This window comes from Epinephelus moara, chromosome 5 (assembly GCF_006386435.1).
Source record: "Epinephelus moara isolate mb chromosome 5, YSFRI_EMoa_1.0, whole genome shotgun sequence".
NCBI lineage: Eukaryota > Metazoa > Chordata > Actinopteri > Perciformes > Serranidae > Epinephelus > Epinephelus moara.
In genome coordinates, this window is record NC_065510.1 from 5,132,001 (window position 1) to 5,151,813 (window position 19,813).

The 19,813-nt window shown below is 45.3% G+C and overlaps 2 protein-coding genes across 2 annotated transcripts in view; one reads left to right on the forward strand and one right to left on the reverse strand.

The window, feature by feature from the left end:
* The window catches only part of eif4a3 (eukaryotic translation initiation factor 4A3), an 18,508-nt gene extending 7,211 nt beyond the window's left edge, over positions 1–11,297 (forward strand). Inside the window, exons 2-11 of the mRNA XM_050043483.1 lie at positions 871–937; positions 1,339–1,401; positions 1,493–1,625; positions 1,735–1,815; positions 2,498–2,639; positions 7,078–7,216; positions 7,310–7,425; positions 8,409–8,516; positions 10,892–11,019; positions 11,121–11,297. Coding sequence (XP_049899440.1) covers positions 871–937; positions 1,339–1,401; positions 1,493–1,625; positions 1,735–1,815; positions 2,498–2,639; positions 7,078–7,216; positions 7,310–7,425; positions 8,409–8,516; positions 10,892–11,019; positions 11,121–11,137 — 994 coding nt within the window. The 3' untranslated portion in view covers positions 11,138–11,297. The remainder of the gene's footprint in view (positions 1–870; positions 938–1,338; positions 1,402–1,492; positions 1,626–1,734; positions 1,816–2,497; positions 2,640–7,077; positions 7,217–7,309; positions 7,426–8,408; positions 8,517–10,891; positions 11,020–11,120) is intronic.
* A 3,098-nt stretch (positions 11,298–14,395) lies between these two features.
* soul4 (heme-binding protein soul4) overlaps positions 14,396–19,813 on the reverse strand; it is a 10,620-nt gene continuing 5,202 nt past the window's right edge. Inside the window, exons 2-6 of the mRNA XM_050043477.1 lie at positions 16,667–16,900; positions 16,040–16,125; positions 15,811–15,952; positions 15,551–15,734; positions 14,396–15,431 (exon numbers count right to left, since the gene is read on the reverse strand). Of these exons, the coding sequence (XP_049899434.1) occupies positions 15,260–15,431; positions 15,551–15,734; positions 15,811–15,952; positions 16,040–16,125; positions 16,667–16,826 (744 nt within the window). The 5' untranslated portion in view covers positions 16,827–16,900 and the 3' untranslated portion in view covers positions 14,396–15,259. The remainder of the gene's footprint in view (positions 15,432–15,550; positions 15,735–15,810; positions 15,953–16,039; positions 16,126–16,666; positions 16,901–19,813) is intronic.

Below are 19,813 nucleotides of genomic sequence, written 5' to 3' on the forward strand. Positions count from 1 at the left end.
AAGTGGGATGATCATGGTAGTCAGCCTATATCCAAAGACCTCAAATCCAGATTCTGTGATCCTGATCTTGTGGTATCTGGATCAGAATGATCCTATCTGAAAATTCTTTGAAAAACCAGGACCAAATCTACAAGATCAATTTGATCTGGGATAGCAAAAAGGAGGACTACAAAATCTGGATCATTCTGATCCAGGAAGGGGACCTCAGGGACACACTGGTTTGGGTAGGATAACTATGGAGTAAATGATTCCGGCTAGAGAATCGGGTTCGAGAGGATACTTTAATTTTCAATGCAGGAGGTTTACAAGTGTAGCGCGTGTGTGTGTGAGAAATAAACAAAAGGAAAAATAGCTTTCCACTCAGTTCATACAAATATGCATATACAATCTGTAAACATGGGCAGCTTCTCACCTTAAGCATTCACGCTCACACATCAAAAGAGGGAAGGAGAAAGTTGTTAATTGTACGTGTTAAACTTAACGAAGCGGAGCTCTCGCTGCCGCACGGTGCCACTTGAAACTGACAAGGCACGTGCCCACGTGCTGAAGATGCACGTGGGCACGCGCTTACTGGCAGGAGCGTTCTCACGGGAGTGGCAGCCTGTTCAAATCTGCACCTTTTTTCTCGTTGTTAAAATAAGAATGTCCATAACACTGTATTTTGAAGATGTAAAACCCTGTATGAATTTTAGGTTTTTTTTTCCCTGTTAAAATGTTCTAATAAAGGAAAGATAGAAAATACTGCAATATCTTGTGTGCTGTAAAGTGGTTTGAAAAAAATGTAATTGCAATCGGCCCAAAAAATTGTAATCGGTGCAAGACTAGTGCTGATCTTGATGTGCTCTAACAGCTGGTCTGTGATGTGTTCAGGTCTCAGTCTGGAACAGGAAAGACGGCCACCTTCTGCGTGTCGGTGCTGCAGTGTCTTGACATCCAGGTGAGTTGTGATAAAAATGTTCTGCCGCAGGAATCCGAAACTTTACCTTTGTGTCAGCAGAACGCAGCAGGCTCGGCCACAGGGTCACGTGGTCCACAAGGCCAATCAGTGAGCTCACAGTCAGTGGCGCTGCTTGCGATTGGTCAGACAGGTGTATGGGCGGGAAACCACAGAGCTTGCTGCTGCGCAGACTCTGGCACTATATGACATCACCACCGCACTGTGATGTTTTAGCTTCACCTCTGTATAGTGGGAGGAGATGTGTTGTCCATCTTATTTATTATCATGAGACTGAAGTCATGGTCATTATGGTCTGTATCGTGTCCTCTGATCAGATGATGTCACACAGAGGAACTTGAATTTTTGATGACATCATGCTGTGATGCGTTTCCTGTGTGCAGGTGAGGGAGACCCAGGCTCTGATCCTCGCTCCAACCAGAGAGCTGGCCGGACAGATTCAGAAGGTAGCCCCGCCCTCGTGGTCATACCCAGCCAATCAGCAGTGAGAAGGGTAGCTGTGTTCTGGTTTCTGATTGGCTGTTTGTCTGTGTTCAGGTGCTGCTGGCTCTGGGAGACTACATGAACGTCCAGTGTCACGCCTGCATCGGAGGGACCAATGTGGGCGAGGACATCAGGAAACTGGACTACGGTCAGCACGTGGTGGCGGGGACACCTGGACGAGTGTTTGGTTAGTTTACCTGACAGCAACTCTCGTGGCGTTCTCCAGACCTCAGAGACTCGCCAATCAATGTCCGGAGCCGAGAGGAAGTTGAACCGAGTGTGTTGTTTGTCTGCAGATATGATTCGTCGCAGGAGTCTGAGGACGAGAGCCATCAAGATGTTGGTTCTGGACGAAGCTGATGAGATGCTCAACAAAGGTGAGACGCCTGGAGAGAGCTGTGATGTCACGTGTGTGTGTGTGTGTGTGTGTGTGAGTGTGTGTGAGTGTGAGAGATCTTAATCTATGTCTCTGATGACCTCACTGCATGTGACTGAAAACAACTAATCAGAGCCCAGAACATGGCAGCTGGGCCACAGACTTTCTCATTGGACATTCAACAGTCACTAAAATCTGACATGTCGAACAGCTCTGATTGGCTGCTGCTGACTGGTGTGATTCTAGTGACTGCCATTAGAGACAGGAGGAGGAGGAGGAGGAGGAGGAAGAGTGAGGAGAGTAAAGAGAAGGAAGAAGAAGAGGCAGCTCTGACTGAGAGCTGAGGGATGATCCAGAGCTGTAAAGTCTCGACCTCCTGTTACCCACCAGTCTGGATCGTGAGACAGTCAGAGGACACTGTCCTGATGATCTGAGACAGAGAGTTATTTCACCAGCTGTCCCTGTGTCTGTCTCTGTCTGTCTCTGTTCTCTCTCTCGCTCTGTCTCTGTCCCTGTCTCTCTCTGTCTCTGTCTCTAAATCTCTTAATCCTGACAGTGCAGTGTTTCCCCTACCATTTATATTGGTTTATATTATTATATTTATGGTGTCTCCGTCCTGCTGATGGTGTCGCTGTCCTCAGAAACGGAAGCTGGACTCATCATCATTGTCGTTTGTTGTTCAGGTTTTAAGGAGCAGATCTACGACGTGTACCGTTACCTGCCTCCAGCCACACAGGTAGTCCTGATCAGCGCCACGCTGCCACACGAGATCCTGGAGATGACCAACAAGTTCATGACAGACCCCATCCGCATCCTGGTCAAACGGTCAGTGCAGAAAGACGCAGAAACATCCAGAGAATATTCATTATAACGTCCAAAGAATATTCATTATAATGTCCAGAGAATATTCATTGTAACGTCCAGAGAATATTCATTATAACGTCCAGAGAATATTCATTGTAACATCCAGAGAATATTCATTATAACGTCCAGAGAATATTCATTGTAACATCCAGAGAATATTCATTATAACGTCCAGAGAATATTCATCGTAACGTCCAGAGAATATTCATTATAACGTCCAGAGAATATTCATTGTAACATCCAGAGAATATTCATTGTAACGTCCAGAGAATATTCATTATAACGTCCAGAGAATATTCATTATAACGTCCAGAGAATATTCATCGTAACGTCCAGAGAATATTCATTATAACGTCCAGAGAATATTCATCGTAACGTCCAGAGAATATTCATTATAACGTCCAGAGAATATTTATCGTAACGTCCAGAGAATATTCATCGTAACGTCCAGAGAATATTCATTGTAACGTCCAGAGAATATTCATTGTAACATCCAGAGAATATTCATTGTAACGTCCAGAGAATATTCATTGTAACATCCAGAGAATATTCATTGTAACGTCCAGAGAATATTCATTATAACGTCCAGAGAATATTCATTGTAACATCCAAATATTCAGGGGGAAAACAAGTCCATAAAATACTCAGGGAAAAAACAACAACAAAAAATCCAGAAAATACTAATGAAAAACATCCAGAAAATATTCAAAGAAAAAGAATCTAGAATGTCTTTACACGATGAGGGTATATCGCAGCCACCGCACTTGGCAGGAGTTGCCTCCTGCGCCTTATGTGGGGTGGTTGGCATAGAAATTGCTCCCTTCAGACGTCTTCAACTGAGGGCAGAGCTTTATGTTTCAGACCTTGTGACTTCACTGGGTTTTCAAGTGGGCACCCCACTTTACCGGTGTTTCATTAACTAGCCCATGACACCTCAGTGGGGCTTGACAGCAGAACCAGCATCCTGGAACTGCTCCCTCGGCCTTTCAGGTCTTCACCTATCAGCTCTGCCCCCCACCCCCTCCTCTGCCAGCCTGGTTTAGCCACCGCTTGCTTCTCTTCAGCCTCAGCCATCTGGATGCCGTCTCTGCCTGTTTCGAGATGTTATTCACCAGGTTCTTGTGGGCTGCCCCTCTGACCCCAAGCACCCCCAGTGCTCTCCAGAGTGACTGTCCTGGGAAGCCCCTGCAACTGACCTCCACTGGTAGGTTCCAGGCTCTCCACCCCCTCTGCTGGCTCTCAAAGATGAGGGACTGGTATTTCCCCAGCTTGCGCTCATGTGCCTCCTTAATCCTTTCCTCCCAGGGTACCTTCAGCTCTATGAGGGCTGCCTGCTTTGACACTTGGGACCAGTGCACAATATCTGGTCGGAGGCTGGTGACGGCAATCTTCTCTGGAAACTTGAATTGTCTTCCGAGGTCAACTCTCATCTCCCAGTCCCTTGCCGTACCGAGGATCCCTGAACATCCGTCCTCCTTGGCTGCGTTCTCCCCAGGCCTAAGAAAACCGATGAAGCAGGGGCCTTTGGCTTAGGCCTTGGTGGCTTTCCGCTTCCTCTCCTTCTCCAAGCCATTGGCGCTATCTGAACCTCCCGTCGGTCAGGCTTACTCGGCAGGATGACAGAATGTGCTCCAGGTCTGCTGGTCTCTTCCACTGCACGCAGGAGGGCTCCTCTGTCAATCTCCACCTTTGGAGGTTTGTTGGCGTTGGCAGTACATCATACAAGGAACTAAGGAGGAACTTTATCCGATGCCCCTCAATATTCCAGATATCCTTCCAACTGAGAGATCTTCCCCGGACACTGTCTCACCGGGTCCAGCTGCCCTGCTGTCTCATGGCTACTGCGCTGGCTTGCCTGCCCTCTTCTTCTACTGCCTGAATCTCCTTCTGCATCATCCCTCTCCGGTCCTTTGCCTTTGCCTCCTTCCAGCTTGCTCAGGTGATGACTCCCAGGCCCAGCCTCCCCTGGGTCACCGTCCCCATGATGTCTGCATGTTGTAAGCGCTCCTCCACTTCCCGTCAGAGCTCTGCTGGCTTTCCACTTCTGTCCTGTCTTGACCATGATGTCTGCCTGCTGCACAGCCTGGTCGTCACTGTACCGCAGCGTCATGGCTAACAGGACTTTGACTGTCTTAAACTCCTCCACGACTGATGTAATTGACAGCTGCAGCTTGCTCCCGGAACTGTAGACGCCAAGAGAGCAAAACCTTTTGGGGACAGACAGCCACCTCCTGATGAAGTTGTTAATTTTCCTTTCCAAAGCTGCCACTGTTGTCAAGGGAACCTCATACACAAGCAGTGGCCACAGGAGCCTTGGAAGGATGCTGTGCTGGTAGCCCCATGCCTTGTACTTGCTGGGCAGGCCACTCCTCTCCAGGGCTCCTAGCCACTCTTCTGCTTGGTTGAGCATCTCCTTCACACTTGCTTTGTTGTTGAGGTCAGCTCTGTACCACCTTCCTAAGCTCTTAACTGGCTTCTCAGTGACAGTTGGAATGATGTCTTCACTTGTCTGAAACTGGCAGTGGTCTTTAACACGGGCCCGCTTCAGGACTAGGCTTCTGGATTTCGAAGGTTTGAACTCCATTCTAGCTGCTTTAGTGAGCTCTACCAGATCTTCCAAAATCCATCTGCCCTCTGGGACTGACATCACTGTGATTGTCAAGTCGTCCATAAAGGCCCTGACTGGGACCTGTTGGATGCCGCTCAAGAGTACAGCTCCCCATCTAGGCTTCTCCACTGACTTGACCAGGAAGTTCAATGCAGCTACGAACAAAATCACCGAGATTGTACATCCGGTCATGATTCTGACTTCCAGCCTCTGCCAGTTGGTAGTGAAGTCACCAGAGGTGAAGTGCATCTTGAAGTGCCCGAAGTAGTTCCGGACAAGCTGCTGTGCCTTTTGTGGGACGTGGTAGGCTATTAGTGTGTAGTCGACCAACTTGTTTGGTACTGTGCCATAAGCCACAGGACTGCTAGATCTCCCGGTTCGTCTTTGTGTCCTTGATGATCTTGGAGATGAGGCTGTTGTGTTCAATGCAACCAGGGACTCCTGGTACTCAGCCTTTTTGTACAGAAGTGTCAATGTACTCATAGAAAATGTTCAGAAAAACAACAACAACTAGAAAGTATTCAGAAAAAAACTAGAAAATATTCAGGACAAAACATCTAGAAAATAGCCCCTTTTCCACCAACATTTCCAGGAACTTTTATTACCAGGAATTTATTTACCTGGGTAAAAGAATTCCTGGTTATCTGTGTGGTTTGTGTTTCCACCGCACCTCAAAGTCCTGGAAAATGTATTCAAATCAGGCTGATGACGTAGATGATTCGGCGTGTGTCCTGTATTTGGCCCAGGCCAGCTTGGCTGGTTACGTGCTGGTGTAGAGAGTTGGGGCTGTTTGTCTCTGCCAGCAGCTCAGTTTAAAGTATTTTAAGTGTAAAACTAAGTTAGTCTCCAAACAGACAGCTGTCATTGTTATTCACTATCAGCTGAACTAGCGTGCTGTCCTTGTGTCAGACATTACATTAGTGTCGGTGGATGAGAGACTGTGGATGGAGCATATTGAATATCACTGTCTACATGTTTACATGTTCATGCTGCTGAACACATGTATTGATAAAGTATTGGCTTCTTACTCACTAAGGGTTAATGTCACTTACAGTAACGAATGCAGCTGCCGTCAACTCCAGTCATTTTCGAGTTATCTTCACTTTGTTTCCACCGCGACCGCTTGGCTGTTCACCGGTTACTGTGTGTGTGTGTGTGTGTGTGTGTGTGTGTGTGTGTGGGAGTTCAGGCACAAAAGAACCGATACCGTTAGCGCTTACCAATACTACGGTCTTTGATATGGGTTTCATTACCCATCCTTAATCAAAATGCAAACAAAGTGAAGTTTGTAGAAATGAAATAAAGTTTGCAGTGACTGCCTGTGCCAGGAAGTATGGAACGCTGCAAGTGTGTGTTCCACCAATCAGCGTTCTTCAGCACACAGCCCCGCTCCTCAAGAATTCCGGGTAATGTGAAAAGTCCTACCCCCTACTAGGTACATTTTTCAGGTAAAGTTTGGGGTTGAGGGAAAGTTTTTTTTTTCCCGGGTAATTTCGGTGGAAACCTGCCGAGGTTTTTCAAAATCCTGGGTAAATGATTAAAGTTCCTGCAGTGGAAAAGGGGCTATTATGAAGCCACAGGACTGCTAGATCTCCCTGGTTCCTCTTTGCGTCCTCGATGATTTTGGAGATGACACTGTTATGTTCAATGCAACCAGGGACTCCTGGTCAATGTACTTATAGAAAATATTCATTAAAAAAAAAAAAAAAAAATTCAGGAAAACAAATGAAAATATTCCCTCAGAGACAGTGTGTAGTGTTGACAGTGTGTCTCTCATTGTGTGTCCCTCAGAGACGAGCTGACCCTGGAGGGGATCAAACAGTTCTTCGTGGCGGTGGAAAGAGAAGAGTGGAAGTTTGACACTCTGTGTGACCTGTACGACACTCTGACCATCACTCAGGCCGTCATCTTCTGTAACACCAAGAGGAAGGTCAGTCTGCTCCTCTTCCTCCACATCATCCTGTCAGTCCTGCAGCAGCAGCAAAGCCTTGTGGGAACTGGAGTCTGTGTGCTTGTGTTTCAGGTGGACTGGCTGACTGAGAAGATGAGAGAGGCCAACTTCACGGTGTCCTCGATGCACGGAGACATGCCTCAGAAAGAGCGGGAGTCCATCATGAAGGAGTTCAGATCAGGAGCCAGGTAACATCTCACAGGACCCTGCTGTCCAACACACTGCGACGGGCGAGGCAGACAGGGAGGGATGAGACAGACAGACAGGGAGGGATGAGACAGACAGGGAGGGATGAGACAGACAGGGAGACAGACAGACAGGGAGGGATGAGACAGACGGGGAGGGATGAGACAGACAGACAGACAGGGAGGGATGAGACAGACGAGGAGGGATGAGACAGACGAGGAGGGATGAGACAGGCAGGGACAGATGGGGGGTCAGTGAACGCAGCTCAGACGGAGCTCTCTGACTTCCCAGTTTAGTCCCAGGTTAGACCCAGTTTAAACCCCGTTTAGTTCCAGTTTAGACCCAGTTCAGACCCAGTTTAGTCTCAGTTTAGACCCAGTTTAGTCCCAGTTTAGACCCAGTTTAGACAGTTAAGTCCCAGTTTAGACCCAGTTTAGTCCCAGTTTAAACCTACTTTAGTCCCAGTTTAAACCTAGTTTAGTCCTAGTTGAGACCCAGTTTAGTCCCAATGTAGACCCAGTTCAGACAGTTAAGTCACAGTTAATTCATAGTTAAACCCCAGTTCAGTCCTGGTTTAGTCCGTTTAGTCTCAGTTTCAATCCGGCTAAGTCCCAGTTTAGACCCAGTTTTGTCTCAGGTTAGACCCACACTGTCTGCAGCAGAACCTTTAAATGTTCTGCAGACAGAGTGGTGCTGCGCACACACACACACACACACACACACACAGACAGACAGCGTGGCTCAGGACAGAGTGGTGCTGCACACACAGACAGCGTGCTGCACATAAAGACAGTGAGGCTCGGGGGTAATAGACTGTTCTGGTTAAAGTGCTGAGGGCTGTAACAGAGCTATGACTGTCACTGACACTGATGAGCCACAGTTTGTACGGGGACACAATGATGCTCTGACACCTGTCCTGTGTGTGTATGAACACCTGTCTGTATGAATATGGTCACATGACTTGATGGGTTCCATGTGTTTTCAGTCGTGTGTTGATCTCCACGGACGTTTGGGCCCGAGGTTTAGACGTTCCTCAAGTTTCTCTGATCATCAACTATGACCTGCCCAACAACAGAGAGCTCTACATCCACAGGTACGTTTCACTCCGCACAAACAAGTCCCAACAACACAGAGCTCAACATCCACAGGCGTTGTGTAAATGATGGGCATGTAGCCAATGGGCGGGGTTATGTAGGCGGGGCATGGGCAGGCTCTCAGCAGGAGTCGTCTGACATCTGGGGTTCATCCCAATACCGAATCTCGCATCCATCTTTCCCTCACTTGCATCTCTTTCTTGCGTCTTAGCTCCGCCCTCATAGGACACGGGGGAGAGATGTGAGGATGAGACACGAGGAGAGAAGAAACGAGGATATATGTCTTTAGAGAAATGAGACGTCCTTTCCTCTGTAGCGTCACGTGAAGAGATGTCTGTTTCTGATTACAGCTGGATCAGCTTTCAGGAGGCTTTATTAAAAGCTATAGAAAGTTTTAATTTTTTAAATAGTTTGTTGCTGCACATAATGTTATATATAATAGTTATCACATAATGTTGTACAGATATAATGATACTTATCATGTCATATATAATGATAGTTATCACATGTTATATATACATATATAATGATACTTATCACATGTACATAATGATACTTATCACGTTATATATAATGATACTGTTATCACATAATGTTATATATACACATATATGATACTTATCACGTTATATATGATACAGATATCACATAATGTTATATATACATATATAATGATACTTATCACGTCATTTATAATGATACAGATATCACATAATGTTATATATACATATATAATGATACTTATCACGTTATATATAATGATACAGATATCACATAATGTTATATATACATATATAATGATACTTATCACATGTCATATATAATGATACAGTTATCACATAATGTTATATATACATATATAATGATACTTATCACGTTATATATAATGATACAGATATCACATAATGTTATATATACATATATCATGATAGTTATCACATAATGTTATATTCATTATTTACATCTGTATTTATTGCTATTCTTATTGTGAGTTCATTATTTAATAACTCAGAATATGATCATGGTGTCTTTGAACACTGGAAATTATTTATTAGGCCAAATGTTTCAGGGAAAATTTAAATTCTGTAACCCATCAACCTGATGCTCAGGAATGTTCAGCCTCAGTGTGACTGAATGAACAAGCCGATCACTTATGTTAAAGGGATAGTGCACCCAAAAATGAAATTCAGCCATTATCTACTCACCCATATGCCGAGGGAGGCTCAGGTGAAGTTTTAGAGTCCTCACATCACTTGCAGAGATCCAAGGGGAGAGGAGGTAGCAACACAACTCCATCTAATGGAGGCTGACGGCGCCCCAGATTCAAACGTCCAAAAACACATAATTGAAACCACAAAATATCTCCATACTGCTCGTCCTTGGTGATCCAAGTGTCCTGAAGCCCCGACATAAAAAGTTGTTTGGAAAAATGTCATTTGAACTCTGTTTTTAGCCTCATTGTAGCCTGTAGCTCTAACTGCTTCTCTGTACACCGCTCACTTGCGCGAGACCGTGACACATGGGCACCGCCTTCATGTGTGTTCACGTACTTTCTCTGATCTCGTGCGCAATCGGCACACGTGAGGGCGGTGTACAGAGAGGCAGTCAGAGCTACAGGCTACAATGAGGCTAAAAACAGAGTTCAAATGAGGTTTTTCCAAACAACTTTTTATGTCGGGGCTTCAGGACACTTGGATCACTACGGACGAGCAGTATGGAGATATTTTGTGGTTTCAATTATGTGTTTTTGGACGTTTGAATCTGGGGCGCCGTCAGCCTCCATTAGGTGGAGTTGTGTTGCTACCTCCTCTCCCCTTGGATCTCTGCAAGTGATGTGAGGACTGTAAAACTTCACCTGAGCCTCCCTCGGCATATGGGTGAGTAGATAATGGCTGAATTTTCATTTTTGGGTGCACTATCCCTTTAAGTGTTTCTGTCTGACAGACAGACAGATTTTGAACTCTTATCAGAAAACAAATCAAATATCAAACTTGTCAGTGACACACTGAGTTTAATCTCTAATCTGTCTTCACTCTGTGTGAAACTGATGTATCACATCAGTCCGATCAGCTTTCCAATCAATAACTGATATCCAATCAGGTGTGTCGGTCGATAAAAGACTTCTGTAAAGGCTGCACTCGTGTATCCTCACTTCCCCCTCCTCTGAATGCCTCCTCTCTCCTTGACTCCTCTGAGTGCATTTAACAAATTGAGACGTCCTACAAGATGGCGAGTCTCAATCGATTTCCAAGTCAAGTGATCAAGTGATCAAGAAGTCGAGGAGTTGAGGAGGGATATTAGGATGAACCCCTGTTGTTCATGATGATGAAGCACTCTGTGTTTTCATGGTTGTTTCTAACATGACCTCCTCCAGGATTGGTCGGTCTGGTCGTTACGGGCGTAAGGGTGTGGCCATCAACTTTGTGAAGAACGATGACATCAGGATCCTGCGGGACATCGAGCAGTATTACTCTACCCAGATCGACGAGATGCCCATGAACGGTAACTCCACCTGTGACACCACTAATGCTAACGTGTTAGCGAGTGCGATTTGTAGTCATTTGGCTGCTGTCACGGTGACATGTTTGTGTTTACCTCCGCAGTGGCCGATCTGATCTGACTTGGATGACATCACATCAGACCCCGCCCCTTTGACTTCCTGTCTTTTTTTTTTGTTTGTTTTTATTAGTTTTAGAGGGTTTTTCTTAATTTGACTGTTGAGGTGAAAACAACTGTAAAACTCTTGACTTGTTTTTGTAAATAAAGTTGTTTTGGTTCCACGTCGGTTTGTTAAACATGTTTTTTCTTCAATATTTAATGTTTACTGACTTTAACATCACAGCGATGTCACCCGCCTTCTTTTAACCCTTTGAGAGTCGGTATTTCTCTTTACTGTGATGTCATATCCTGGAGCACCTTCAAATGCGTCTCATCCCTAAAATCTGCTGAGCCTGAGCTCAAAGTTGGTGCGAGTCAATAAACCACAACAACGTTATTTTAATAATTAAAACACAGAAATCACTTAATTTCATCAGATTTTATAAAATAAAAACACAAAAGTCAAAAAAGTCCTGTGCACACCAAAATAGTCTTAGACAGGTGTGTAGGTGGGCCAAACAATGAATCAAACACCTGCACACTGTCTGCACAAAAAAGTCAGTCTAATAAATGTAACTTTCTTTGCCGGTGCACAGTGGTCGGGATGAGGGGGGATGCCATCCCCTTTGTCAGAAAATTAACCAAAAAGCATCCCCCTTGTTAATCTAGAATCTATGTGTGCAGGCACGGATATAATTTGAGGGGGGGGACACAGGAGACATGTCCCCCGCACTTCCCGTATCTGTGCCCTCTGTCCCCCGCACTTTTTACAGCTGTTATTATTGTTCAATTCGTTTAACATGTGGTAACGTGTTTTTCCGAGCCGTCTTTAAAGCAGCTGTGCGGAACTTTACGTTTTCGTTGATTATAGTGCCCCCTTTGGTCGAAACGGTATGACACCCACAGCCTGGTGTCGTAAAATCTCGACTGCAACTGGCAATTACAGCATGCATTTGTTTTGGAGAGCGAGAGGAAAATCATAAATGTTCTGGTGTAGCTCTGAATTTCTTATAAACTGAGGACAACTGCCTGCTGTATATTTGTGTTCATGGTCACAGTTACAAATAATTTTGTGGCGTTTGTTGTAACATTACTAGACAAAAGCGGTTCACATCAGCTAACGTTACATTTAGCTTGCTTATAACTTCCATGTCGTCATATATTGAAGTGAAACGTCTAACAAGTTGCGGTATATTCTCTAAATAAAAACAAAAATTACATACCTGTCGATTAGGAAAAGGGCCAACTCGGGGACCGTTTTAAAACCTTTCAAATCTCTCAGCTCTCTCCACTTGGTGAATGCCCGACCAAGGTTTACACACGTTTGGGCTCGAGCCCTATCACTGTCCCGTTTAGCCTTCTTCTGTTCTTCTGTTCTTTTTCTTTTAGATGGTGCTCCTTCTTTATACGCCATGACATCAAAAGTACAACCAAGTCCTTATAGATACATCTGGTAATACTGTTATGTGTTCAGCAGTGCCCGTTGCGTACGCTTACTCAAAGAACACTCTCTGTAAACACGGCTCTTCTTTTCTCAATTTATTGGCGGATCGCAAACAACTTCCAGGTGCATACCACCACCTACTGTACAAGAGACTGCAATGTGTCTGAAATCATTCACTACTCCTTACTACATGTCATTTAGCCTGCTTCTTAAATCCTACTCGTAAACACGGCTCCTTCTTCTTCTGTGGTTTAATGGCTGTGGGCCGCTGCGGGCGTGCAGACTTACTTCAGCCTCCGGGTGCCGTATTCTGGTTTGCTGACTTCCGCTGTGTCCGACCCGAGCCAGGCTACGCTAAATAGTCATATAGAGAAAGGCTTTTTTGACGCTGTTGGGTTCAAATAAATACGTGGATCTTCAAAGGGGGGTGATACGAACTAGGGACAGTTTTATGAATGGTAAAAAGTTCCGCACAGCTGCTTCAAACGCACCGTGAGTAGACAGCGCCAGGTGCATACACATGCTGTCGTGTTGTGATCTGAATCAATCGCACAGACAAGACGTGTGCTGCTGGGCAGTGCTGCTGTGTTAACTATGGTCAGCAAACCAGCCAGCAAGAAGCAAAAAACCTTGCACAGTTTCATCCAAACAAACCGTGTAAGCTGAGTGATGCTGCTGCATGTAGATAATGTTAGCTAAATGATGACTAATTAATAGATGCCAATATATCAAGTTAAGCTAGTTAACAAGAACACTAATGTTATTGTTACCTATGTTAAATACCTTGCTAGCTAGTTTCATGCTAGGAATAAACCCACTCCTCCTTAATAAGAACTTGTGCTCACTATTGCTTTGCACATATTTTTTTAATCTTTATTGCCACAATATAAAGAGCAGGGTCAGGGAGGAGACAGTGGACCAGAGACCAGCAAGGATGATCATGCAGGGTCCTCACAGGTGAGGAGAGATTATAACTGGCTGAGAGAAAATATCTAGAGCATAAAAGTGACTTTGAGGTTAATTTCCACAGCTATGTCACCACTACTATTCCTAATTCTATTTATGATTTTTGCTTTGCACATTTATTATCTGTTATTGCAATAGATAGAAGAGGGACAGGGAGAAACCAGGCAGGTATCAGGACAGGGACCTGACAACAGCACCAATGATCAGCCCAAGGCATCATGGGTAAGGAGAAATTATAATTGGCTAAGGAAATGTCTATAGGATAAGAGTGACTCTAAGATTAATTTTCAGTTATTTCAGAACTACTCTTATTTATACTCTAAAATGTTTTTGTCTGTATTGCAATAGCAATACTACTGCATTATTTGTGTTTTTAAAGGCAGCAGGTATAGGTCATGTCATTTTTCTTTATCTTGATTAATTTTGCACATCTGTGGTATAGGTCATGTCATTTTTCTTTATCTTGATTAATTTTGCACATCTGTGCTGTCATATTTGATGTGTGTATGCGAAAAAATCAAAGCTACATTGCATCCCCCTTGTTAAAAATTAACAATTCGACCACTGCCGGTGCAGACAGTGTGCAGGTGTTCTCCTTTTGATTTCATAGAATAAAAACACTAAATATTTTTGATGTAGAGACGTGATGAAAAACCAGCTGATACAGTTTTGTGCCTTTTCTTCTATCTGCTGCAGACGTGTGTCGTCGCCACTGCCGCGGTTGTTTATATTTATTCTGCAGACGGATTCTGTAAACAATATTTATGTTTTAATTATAAAGATGAAACAGTTGATGGAAACATGGCGTCGTGTTTGAAATGATTTGTGGTTATGACATCAGAGCCGAACACAAAGACTTGAGACGCGTCACTCCGATCAGATTTTATTTCAAACACAAATGTTAAAGGAACAAAACAACAATAAAAACACTTTTACAGTGAAAATAAACAGGAAGTCACCAGAAATCACAAAAAGCTGTTTCACATCAAATACTGATGACATCATTATCATCATCATCATCATCACTTTAATATTTTACATCTTAAAAACCTTCATCATCACCTCGTTACAAAATATTGAACCGTCCTCAGATCTCATGCTGAGACCAGAACCAGAACCTCACAGATCGACTGTAGAAAAACTGCAATATACTAAAGGACTGCCACTGCCCCCTCTGAGACCAGGATCAGGAATAGGTCCAGATCCAGGACTGGGTCCAAAATCAGGACCCTGACCAGGTCCAGGACCACCACCACATCCGTATTCAGGACCAGGTTAACAACCAGGTCCAGAACCAGGACTAGTTCCAGAACCAGGACTAGTTCCAGGACCAGAACCACTGCAACCAAGTCCAGGACAGGACCAGGTCCACAGCAAAGTCTTAATGCTAAGCTAAATTAAGCTAAACTAAGCTAAGCTAAACTAAGCTGGTGGGCGGAGCTCCTCTCAGATGTTCCTTTGATGTTTTCAGTCTGATCAATCTGATCGGCCAATCGGGACGGAGCCTTGATAAAACACATGTATTTCCTGTTGCTGCGGCGCGGGATCGTTTAATGTGTGAACCAATAGGGTGTCAGTGATTAAGAGAGAGGCGCTCTGATTGGACAGGAGAGGCAGGGGACGGGGCTTAGTGTCAGGACCTGCTAACAAACGCAAACCTGCTCTGATTGGTCAGTTCAACATAAAAATACAGAAAGTGAGCAGATAAACAAACCAGCCAATCAGAGGAGGCGTCTACAGGTGGCGTCTAATAAACCAGATCTCATTCCGGCGGCGAGGGACGCCGGGGTTCTCGTATGTGGCGACCATGTAGCCATCTCTGCAGAGGTCATCGGTGCCTAGAATCTCCCACAGCAGGCTGATCTGATTGGTCACCGTCTCCTCCGTGGTTGTCCCGTAGAACGTCCTGACAACCAATCAGAGAGCAGAACATCATCATCACAAACTGAATTACATCACAATTTTTACAGGTCAGGAGCACCGCGTTGATGATGATGATGATGATGATGATAATGCTGCTCTGACCTGGTGACCACTCTGATTGGCTCTCTGTAGATGATGGTGATGTCGGGGTCGGTGGGGCGGGGGGGGTTGGTCTGAAACTCGGAGGGCAGGAAGAATGCTATCTGGACGTCTTTCTCAAACGTGATCCCGTCCTCCATCATGCGGATGTTACTGACTACCGGCACCGTCATCCCCAGGTACTTGCCTACAGAGCATCAATACATCAATACACACCGATCACCTGATCATTACTGATCACATGACCCGGGGGGGGGGTTTACCTGCAGAGTTTTCTTTACAGATAAAACGCATCAGCTTCATGAAGCCCATCGAGATGCTCTGTTCATACAGCTTCTCCCCCCGAGTCACACACGCCCAGTGACCTGCTGCGTACAGACGCTCCTCATACAGCTCCTCCCCCATCTGTGGGGGACACGGGGGAGTCAGAGACACATGCAGCTCCTCCCCCATCTGTGGGGGACACAGGGGGGAGTTTGTTCTGGTCCTTACCTTCTCATGGCGGGACACTGGAGCGAAGGGGAGGGTCTCCCTCTGCTGGTTGTTGCGGGTCATTTCCTGTATGGGTCCAGTCATGTCTGTAACACACAAACAGGAAGTTCAGTGTTTGTTTACAATCAAAACAGGTAAACAGTCAGCTGACCGGTGCTGACAAATGGTTGCCCCGCCCCCTCGCCTGGAGGTGCTGACACATGGTAGCCCCTCCCCTCACCTTGAGGTGCAGACACATGATGGCCCCGCCTCCTCACCTGGAGGTGCAGACACATGATGGCCCCGCCTCCTCACCTGGAGATACTGACACGTGATGGCCCCGCCCCCTCACCTGGAGGTGCTGACACATGGTAGCCCCGCCCCCTCACCTGGAGGTGCTGACACGTGATGGCCCTGCCCCCTCACCTGGAGGTACTGACACATGGTAGCCCCGCCCCCTCACCTGGAGGTGCAGACACATGATGGCCCCGCCCCCTCACCTGGAGGTGCAGACATGTGGTGGCCCCTCCCCCTCACCTGGAGGTGCAGACACATGGTGACCCCGCCCCCTCACCTGAAGGTGCAGACACATGGTAGCCCCGCCTCCTCACCTGGAGATACTGACACGTGATGGCCCCACCCCCTCACCTGGAGGTACTGACACATGGTGGGTACTGGCGACTGCCTGCCAGTGAGTCAGCAGTTGGTCTCTATCCTCTTCATCCATTGGTTCAGGGTTGTCGGTGATGTCATCATCCAGCTGCTCGTCATCCAATCCGTCGAGGTCTTCCAGAGAGATCAGAGCCATCGCTGCTAGAGGAGGAGACGACCTTTGATCAGCAGAGACGATGTCCACTGAGAGGAGATGGATATTTAATGTTCCTGAAACAAAAACACAGTGAGGACACAGAGTGAGGACACACACAGAGTGAGGACACACAGAGTGAGGACACACACAGCGTGAGGACACACACAGAGTGAGGACACACACAGAGTGAGGACACACAGAGTGAGGACACACACAGAGTGAGGACACACAGAGTGAGGACACACAGAGTGAGGACACACACAGAGTGAGGACACACAGCGTGAGGACACACACAGAGTGAGGACACACAGAGTGAGGACACACAGAGTGAGGACACACAGAGTGAGGACACACAGGGGCTGTCCCATTTTTCCACACTTGGCTGAGTGCGCTTGGTTACGCACACACTTTGGTGACGTTTTGCCACGCGGAACGTACATTTGCCTATAGTGTTTAAGCACGTATTAAGTGGCCAAGTACGCGGGGACATTTAAACGAAATTGGGACAGACTTGACAACGCCCCTTACATTGTGCATTGGATGTTATTCTCTGCGAAAATGCAGCTGATTGTGCTGGCATTGTTTGGCACGCTGCTTGGCCAGATCGTTTGGAGGACCCACCAGATGCTAAGACGTAGAGAGCAAAATGCCCATTCTGACAACCGAGATGTCATGTTAATACATGCGGTAAGCTTAACACACACGCACATACACACATTGCCTACACATCAGTAATTACCTTAGCAGTATAGCGGTCTTTGGAAAAGAACTGAAATTGTTTCCCATTTAGAATCTTTGCTCATAAATCAGTGACAATAAATAAAAACTCACGCATTATTAAACTCACGCATATGACTTCTCCACATGAAGTATCTCAGCTCATACTCTTCTGTCTGTTCTGCACCACATCGTAAAAGCAACATAAAAATCAAATTAATGAGATTAAAACATTGTGGTAAGAGGTGGTGCATGGTGGGTTTAAGATTTAATTATGGGATAAAATGTTGACATCAAGGCCATTATTTCGACCGTTATTTATTTAGTTTAGTTTCTGTTCCTTCTTCAAAGATGGTTAATGCAAGAGCATCATAACTGACCACATCACTCTCATGGCAGTAACAGTAAATAATACCCTCTCATTTAATATTTCTATTACATGCATTTAAGGAAGTCAGTTAATATGCTGGCATATATAACACTACGTTGGATATCTAAAGGAAAGTTAAAGGTTATTAATTAGTGAATAAAAGTGGTAGGATTAAATAAGTTAACTACTGTTTTGTAATATTTGTCATGTTCGAAATAAACACATCAATCAAAAGAAATGACGGCGCAAACTACTCACCTGTATCCATCAGCTGCAGCATTTTTAGCCCCGGTAAACAGATAATCGTTTTCCGTTCTTAACTTAATGAATTGGAACGTTTGTTCCGTGGTCCCTATTTCAGATCAATTCTGTGGTTAGTAAATAATTCCAGGGAAAAGCTTGATGTGAATTTCCGCACCACAGACACATTAACAAAGCTTCCTAACATGTACCATCATTACGCTATGATATGAACGGGACTATGATATAAAGTTTAATTTATAAAACATTTTTCTTACATTGAAATACTTCACCAGCTTGAACTCCACCAGCTGGTGATGCATTGTGGGATTTATACTTGGCCAAATACCGCCCAGGAGCGGTCTTACCGTAAGTGTGGGTAAAGTACAAATCAAGCGCACTGCACTTTTGGTCGTCGTAGAAATGGGATACACTTACGCACTTACACTAAGCACATGGCCGCGCACGTCAAGTGTCCAAGTGCGTAAGTGTGATCAAGTGCACATAATAGGACAGGCCCACAGAGTGAGGACACACAGAGTGAGGACACAGAGTGTGGACACACAGTGAGGACACAGAGTGGGGACACTGTGAGGATGGACAGAGGACAGTCTCATTTAGGAGGACAGACAGGAGGACAGAGGACACTCAGGAGGACAAACAGGGGGACAACCAGGAGGACAGGGGGGCATTCAGGAGGACAGACAGGAGGACGGGGACAGACAGGGGGACAGTCAGGACCGGGGACAGACAGGGGGACAGAGGACATTCAGGAGGACAGACGAGGACATTCAGGAGGACAGATGAGGACATTCAGGGAGACAGACAGGAGGACAGTCAGGAGAATGGGGACAGACAGAGGACAGACAGGGGGACAGAGGGGGACAGTCAGGACAGGGGACAGAGGGGGACAGATGACTCTCAGGGGGACATTCAGGAGGACAGTTAATAATAAAATTACAAGTAGCACAAAACAAGGCTGCCAGACTTATTTTCAACTGTCCCCCTTTGACGAGTACAATTGATATGCATTATAATTTGGGTTGGCTCCATGTCGAGGAAATAATTTTAATGAATTTATTGGTTAATTTTTTTAGTGTTGTGAAAAAACGATCTCCACAATTTCTTGCTCAAAAGATAATCTACACCAATGAAATTCATTCACACTCCACAAGAGCTGCCAGCAATGAGCATATAATTCTGCCACGTCCTAAATCCAATTTCTTGAAGAAATCAGTTTTGTATAGAGCCAGAAGTTTATGGAATCTAGTCCCAAGATATATTCACAGAACCAGAGAAAACTGAGAATACACTTCAATCTAATTATTTGAGTTAATTCATTTGTTGTAAGTCTGTCATTTATTTTCTCTGCTTTTGTCTTTTCTCTTTTTTAATATACTCCATTTTATTATTTTTCAATTATGTATTCTTGTTTGTATACTTTTTGTATTATAAGTTTTATGACTATGGACCCCAGGAAGACTAGCTGTTCGTCCAGGCGTCAGCTAATGGGGATCCATAAACAAATAAACAGACAGGGGGACAGACGGGTACAGTCAGGACAGGGGGTAGATGACCTCCTGTCCTCAGATAGTACCTATCTAACCTCAAACACAGCTGTAAGACCTAATATATATTTAGATTGCTTCTCCCCAATTTC